Here is a 7,582-nt window from a genome sequence, read left to right on the forward strand (position 1 = left end):
CACATTTCTGTTTACTTAGAATTACTTTTCAATCATTTACTTAGATTTACAAATATGTTACATTTACTTTTATTGTTATTGTTACTATTTGACTCTAACGATAAGAGTAACAATGAACGTGACATATCCATAACTCTCATACTGTAACAATAACAGTAACGACATCATGTAATTTACAAACACAATTGCATATTGATCACTCTCAGCTTGTCAATCATATTTTTGAACTTTTTTATTAGACTTTGGAGTGGTCCTATATGTTTGAGTATGAAAACGAATCAAAGGCAAACAACGAACGAACATAATCAAATTGGATTGAATTTTTACATTATCACTAATTTATTACATTTTTCTAGAATAACATAGATCTAAGTTTATTGTAAAACTTTATTATAGAGCTTGAGTTTAAAAAGATTTTCTAATTTTAATCTTCCATTCCAATCATTGTTTGTAGTGTGGAAAAAAAGATTGGATTTGTTAGGCGGTTAAGTTGGGTGAAATAACACATTGGTCAATTGATATTTATGTAGCGCCCCCACACTTTTGTTGTAGTGCACACGTACGTATCTAAAAAGAATTAGTTATGCTAATTATAACTAATGAAATTGAAATTTTGGAAGACAATTCTTTCACATAAATTAAGTTATCACACAATACGCCCTAACAAGTACAAATACAATAGTAAAAAGAACATAAAGGTGAGAAACAATAGTAACACATAAGTTGATAATCCATCTTGATGATACAATAGCTACATCGTTTGAGGGGACAATGTGCCTAGAAAAGATATATAATCCACTAATATAATTGAATCAAACGATTACAAAATGTTGTACTTATTTGTATACACTCAAGATTTTAGTGACAATCGTCGTAAAGCTGACTAACTTAGTGAACACCTTATACTCCCCCTAGATGCAAAACTCCCTCACCTTTTGAACTAAGGCTCCCCCTAATTAAGTATATGTCTATTACTAGTGAATAACTTAGGCTCCACCTTAGCATGTGAGACCTTGATCTCTCACTTGAAGTCATCTTCTCTATTCTTCTTTGTGAACTCCTTTCATCCGAATAACTTTTGGATCCCTCCAAACGAATGAGAACTCCCTCAAGAACGAATAACCTTAGGCTCACTCTAAAACATCGTAGTACGATTATTGAATTCAATGCAGTCCCAACTAACTACTCACGAGAGTAGGAGCCACACACACAAAGAAAAATGTTTGCTTCAAACACACTTTCTATCGAAGCACAACGAAGAACAAACAATACAATATGTGCAACAACTGTAGCAATAACAAATGCAAACTTGAGCTTAAATAGTACAACAAAGTAAACAAATAGTCCACATAATAAATCAATTACAAATTAAAGATCTAGAAAAGGATAAACACCCCAACAAATCAAATATGCATAATAATGTAACTCATGTGGAAAAGAATGTTTAATAGAAACCACGACTTTAATGATAATTGTTGGAGACAGTAACACTCCTTAAACAAATTCTAGGAAAACCATCAAAACAACTCGGTAGCAATCTAGAGAACTTAAACAAATATATTTAGTCAATTATAAATGCAACACACTAACAAAAACTATATTCAAGTTGTCATCATATTTTAAGTAGATCCGTTGGACGATAATACATAGACTTTTTCTTATACAACAATTATAAGAGAAGTAGAAGTGAGGATTAAATTTCTAAGATTCTACCATGGAAGAAATTAAATACGATGTTAATTAATCAATATGATTGACCAAACTCACATTTAGATATATCAAATGAGAATTAGGAAAAAAAGGGGGGAGAGGTTGGTTTATATAAATGAAAAGGATACATAATAGAAGTTAGAAGGAACATGCACCAACATATGAGGGCCATCCAAGTTAGTTAAAGTTGTGACAAATAAGCAAACCATATAGTAGTTTTCTCTCCTCCAACTTTAAAAATCTATTGTATGATTGATTATCACTACACATCCAACTTCCTCCTTTTTCTAAATCCCCATTTATAGATTTAGATATTGAAACCAACACCACAATCATTCATCATTTGCTTAATTAAAAAAAACCCATATATAAATTATATACACACATTGTAATTACCAATCTTCTCATTAACAACTCCCCATCTTCTCCAACTTCTCACATGCTTCAACGCCACGCTAATTTTCTTTTTCAAAATCCTCTTTTCCCTAACAACTTCCCCTTAACAAACTTCACATATATAAATAAATAAATACATACATACATATATAGATATATATATCACACACATACACACGTGTGTGTATGGTTAGCTATAAAAATGCGGCCTTTCTTGTGTTAGGGTTTATTTAACTGCCAATATTCGGCTTGAAATTTGTAAAGAAAAGAAATGGGAATGGAGGTTTGAAATTTGAAGAACAAGTTGTTCAATTAGGTATAAATTTTCTAATTTTGCTTTTGTTTTTCTTTTTTTCCTTTCTATTTACGTTTCTAGGAGGGTAATGCGTTGGAAAGAAGGGTGTTTTTGTAATGCTAAAATCATTTGTTTTCTTCTCTTTTTCTTTCAAAAGCATACATAATCATCATATACACATATATATTAAGTTTATCATATGTTTGATTATATGGTTCCATCTATAGTTTCTTTTAATTAATTCATGTTATGAATTAATTGAACTTCACATTGCTGATCTGGTTAGTATTTTTTATTTTTTAAATTAATGATTTTTCTATTTGCTATTGGAGTTTGGGGAAAAATGAGAGAGAGCAGTGGTTAATTCCATATATATATATATGTGTTATTCTTTGACATATTATTTTGCTTCAATTTACAAATTTTGATATTTATTTAATTAAAATTAAGCATAATTCCTCTAGCTATATTCTTAAAATGGTTAAAATTTAAAATTTCTTTTTAATTTTAAAATGTGACAATAAAAAATAAAAAAATTGATTTGATTTTTTAAAGAACATTGGTAAGAAATAAGAAAGCTGTTAATAGGCCTAATTTAAAAAAGTTAATACAAAATCATATTGTTGCCAATGCTAACACTATTTCTTATTTCTAAACAATATTAAAATTGAAGCTAAAAGAGCTTATAAAAAAAGAATTAATTAAATGAAAGATATAGTGAGTATAGAAACCAAAATTGGATTAAGAATTGAATGATTGATTAATTAATTTTAAATTTTAATTTATGGGGGTATTATTAATTTAGTGTGAAGAAAGCAGATCAGTTGCAATGGAAGAAGAGATGTGTCCGCCATTGTTGCCGTCGACTCTTTCTACAACAACTGAATTGTCAGCGGTGGAATATGAGGATTTCGGTCACCATTTCGCTTCAATGTATCATTCAATTTTCCCTCCATTGTTATCATCTTCCTCTCTTCCAAATTCTCTTTCGTTTACACCATCGCCCTCCTCCGCCGACGACGACCACAACAACCACTGCACCACCCCCGCCGCCACTTCCACCACTGACGACCTTCTTTTTCAGGCACGTCTTATTCTCGAAAACCGTCACCTCCATCACCGTCACGATCTCTGCCTCCGCCGCCTCCGTCAAGTCGCTGAAGACGCTGATTATCTACGGCAGGAGAATGCCCAGCTCCGATTGGCGAATGCCGAGCTAGTGAAGGTTATTTCGTCCAAGACAGCCGTTGACGATCTCGTTTCAATTCCGAATTCTCATCTCCGGACTCTGATTGGAGGCGGCCAAAGTGGGGATGAAATTGGTTATGATATGATTAGTCCGACGAGTGTGATTGGAAAATATAATGATCAGTTCGATGGGAGAAATAATCTCCGCCGGAACTCTCTTCCAAGGAGCATTTCCGTCCGCTCTGCCGCCGCAGCCTCCTCCGTTCAACTCAACATCAAATCGGTAGGCATATTGATTATTATTACTTTTTCACTTTTCTTTTTAATTGTGTTTTCCATTGTGAGCATATTGAATTAGCGCTGAATAATCATTTTGATTACAATTTTTGGTTTTTTAAAATATCTTTTTAGTTTTTAAAATCTTAAAAATAAAAAAAGTATGGACTATTTTTAAATATATTAAAATAAATTAAAATATTTACTAAATAAGTTAAGTAGATGATATATTTATAAATATTTTGAGAAATTTTTTCTCTTAAAATAATTTTTCAAAAATCAAATAATATGTTTGATAATGGACGTTGATTTTTTGTTTTTAAAAAATTTGAAATATGTTTGGATGATTTCTTAATTACGTATTTATATATATAAAAAATTGAACTCTTTTTGCAATATTTTTCATCTAAACATATTATTAATTGAAAAATTATTTTAAATTAAAAAGTTCTAATTTTTTTTGAAAATAGAACCAAATATTACAAGTTGTAAATTAGGATATTTTGCTATATTTTTATTCATTTTTCTACCTTTAAAAATAGTTAATATGTTAAAATTTTATATTTTCAAATTTTTATATTGATAAAACGATAAAAAGAAATATTTAAGTGTATAAACTGTTCAGATAAAATGGAAAATAAAAAAAACAACAAAAGTAAACCCTAAAATTTGAACAAAAAAATAAAGTATTTTTCTTGTTTCTAAAATTTCTTGACAATCTTACAAATATTTTTTAAAGTGAAAAAACAACAAAATCCAATTGAACACCAAATAAACTAAACATAATATATGGAAATATAACATTCTTAACACATCTCTCTAAATTCTTAAGTTCAACTAATGCAATATATATATTGAAACACATGTATCTAAGAGATATATAACTAAATTTTTTAAATTTCATATTTAATGTGCGTTAATACTCATACTCACAACAAAATTTCATACTCCCATTTTATATATATACAAAAAACTAAAAAATAAAAAATTGAAAGAAGAAAGTTAAAAGAATTATTAGAAACAAAATTGTTGAAAGTTAGAGTTGGTTATGGCAGCGTGGGGCGTCTACTCCGGTGAGCGATGGTGGGAGTAGAAAGAGAGAAGAGGAGGCAACGGAATTTGAGGTGTACAATCAAGGTACGACCAAAACAGAGCTCTGCAATAAATGGCAAGAGATCGGCGACTGCCCTTATGGGAACCATTGTCGATTTGCTCATGGACTGGAAGAGCTCCGACCTGTCATGAGACACCCACGTTACAAGACACAAATGTGTAGGATGGTACTCGCTGGTGAAAAGTGTCCTTATGGTCATCGGTGCCATTTTCGCCATTCTCTTAGTGAACAATAAAAGATGACTCACCACGAAAACAAACAGACAGAAAACCACTGGGAAACAGTACGCAATAAAGATGAAACAAAGATATATATTAGAAGAAATAAAAGGAAAAAGAAGGGCAGTTATTTGGCTTTTGTGTAGTGTATATAATAATGGCCTTATATATATATATATATATTTGTTGTTGTTATTATTATCATTATGATTATTTTGATTTATTTGTGGAATGATTTAAAAGGTTTATTTTCCCTCCTGGAAAATGAATATTGTATATGATAATTCTAAGTGTTGAATATTTACTGTTATAGCAGAAATAAAAGAGTTATTATATATATGGTAAAAGCTCTTGTTTGTTAATAGAAGGCCAGCTTTTTGAAATGTTTCTAAATTTGATTTATTTTTGTTTATGATGATGAATTGATAAATGTAAGTTTGTATAAGTTGTAACAATAATTAAAAAGTAGCAGGCATCCAAAAACTCATAATAAATAGATTTATAAGTGTGGACCAATCAGTTTGTTCAATGATTCATATCTAACACTCTCTTTCTAAGGTTTTTTCTTTTCTTTAGAGAAAAACTGTGGTTCTTTTAATTATATGATGATATCTTTATTTCTTTTATTTTCACTTTATATTTTAAGGAAATAATCAGCTTGGGTATTAAGTAGAAAATTCAGTACTGTTTTTTAAGAACACAAAGGAGAGTGTGCTAGTGTTGTTTGTTTATAAGTTATATATGTAAAATACCCTTTGATCTTTGAAGGTATTCTTAGATTATATTCTGAAAATTTTAATTCTTTACCTTCAAACTTTCAATAGAATTAAATGACACTAAAACCTGTAAAACTTGAAAAGTAAACATAACATCATTTTTACAAAACACCAGAATCTATAAAGAAAACACTAGTATAGCAAGATGCACATGTGACCATAAAACAAATTAGAGTTTGATGGTTGGCCATTTGAGTGGTTTCCAGTCATGCTTCCTTCAATGCATCCTCACTTGCAAAGTCTGTAGAATAGGGTAAGTACATAATATACCCAGTAAGTAGCTTTCACATATGGTAGTGCCTCAAATGCACAATCATACATGCAACGTCCTGCAATGAAAACATATGGTTGGGATCCAAAACTTGTATTTGTCACAACAATGGGGCAGTTGATTACGCTTCCAACGGAAGCCCTAATAAGAAAACTTGGACTTAAGTGAAACTCAATCACCTGATGGTTAACGTGTCATGCAGCTAGTAGAGCTAGAGTCGCACATCCAACAACAACCATAACATAACTATAAGGGAACGAGGGAAGGTACAACCATACATACTCCATTCTAGCCCTAATATAAACATAACATAAGAGGTAATTAGGTCTAGAAGAGTGATATGTGTGGCTGACCTGCCTGTCCTGGAAGCATAACTACATAGACCTGCTTATAAAACTTGATTATAATTAATCATAAACATACATATGAAGCATGGGGTCCTCTATCAAGAAACATGTGTTTGAGTATGTCATGCAACATAACAATTAAGGATACAAATCATACAATAATGCAACATTTTAAAGGTACATTACCATAAGCCATGGAATAAAAGAGTGAGATTAAGCGGCTTTACCTCGATTGGGATCCTATTTTTTTTCCTAAGTATTCTTTATAGTTTGATCCTATATGTTCGATAAAAAACACTTATGATTAACACTAGTTTTGTGCAATTTGTCTAAATTAATAAAGGTTAATTTAGCATGTGAAGAATGAACATGTAGATTTAAGTAAAATGCATACAAATTAGAATTGTTATATTTGTATGACAGAATATTACTGTGTTTTTATGGTCTCAAATATAAAAGACACATGCTGTTGTTTGAGTTAAATTAATTGGATATTTTAGACAATTTATTTTAATTCAAATATTTACAATCAAAGAAAAGAAGAGTATAATATACTTAGCTTGAATATAGTCCTCAAGAAAACCCTTTTCTTTATATATATAAAATAATATACTATTGTTAAATATATATATATATATCTCACTAATTTTCCCAAAATAACAATGACTATGTAATGGAATTCCTAAACACTAATTATGGAATGTACAGATATATTCTTAAGCCAAAGGAACCTAGAATTCAAACCAAGATTTGGCAACGGAAGACCCCAACATTCCTTTGTGTTCCTTGCAACCCTGCAATGATGAAAAATTATCTGTTGATTGACCATATAGAAATGTTTTTGGACTTACGATGTAAATCAATCTACAAAACTTAAGTTTCTTTTTGAATGAAAAGAAACCGTGCAAATTGAGAGAAAACAAGACAATATTCAAAAAGTAATATGGCAAAAAAATTGATCATTAGTAACAAATTAGAGCACACATTATAT

The 7,582-nt window shown here is 30.2% G+C and overlaps 1 protein-coding gene across 3 annotated transcripts; it reads left to right on the top strand.

Moving 5' to 3' along the window:
- Window positions 1-2,290: 2,290 nt before the first annotated feature.
- LOC101214547 (zinc finger CCCH domain-containing protein 14) lies at window positions 2,291-5,580 on the top strand. 3 transcript variants are annotated; one of them, XM_011651638.2, is made up of 3 exons: window positions 2,291-2,422; window positions 3,207-3,872; window positions 4,921-5,580. In XM_011651638.2, exons 2-3 carry the CDS (start codon window positions 3,231-3,233, stop codon window positions 5,212-5,214), a joined length of 936 nt encoding a protein of 311 aa, XP_011649940.1. In that variant the 5' UTR covers window positions 2,291-2,422; window positions 3,207-3,230; the 3' UTR covers window positions 5,215-5,580. The 3 variants fall into 3 exon arrangements, with proteins under 3 accessions (XP_011649940.1, XP_031736506.1, XP_004138800.1); XM_031880646.1 differs by having other exon boundaries at window positions 2,311-2,422; window positions 3,221-3,872; XM_004138752.3 differs by lacking the exon at window positions 2,291-2,422 and adding an exon at window positions 2,485-2,682.
- Window positions 5,581-7,582: the final 2,002 nt, after the last annotated feature.

Source organism: Cucumis sativus, chromosome 2 (genome assembly GCF_000004075.3).
Source record: "Cucumis sativus cultivar 9930 chromosome 2, Cucumber_9930_V3, whole genome shotgun sequence".
NCBI lineage: Eukaryota > Viridiplantae > Streptophyta > Magnoliopsida > Cucurbitales > Cucurbitaceae > Cucumis > Cucumis sativus.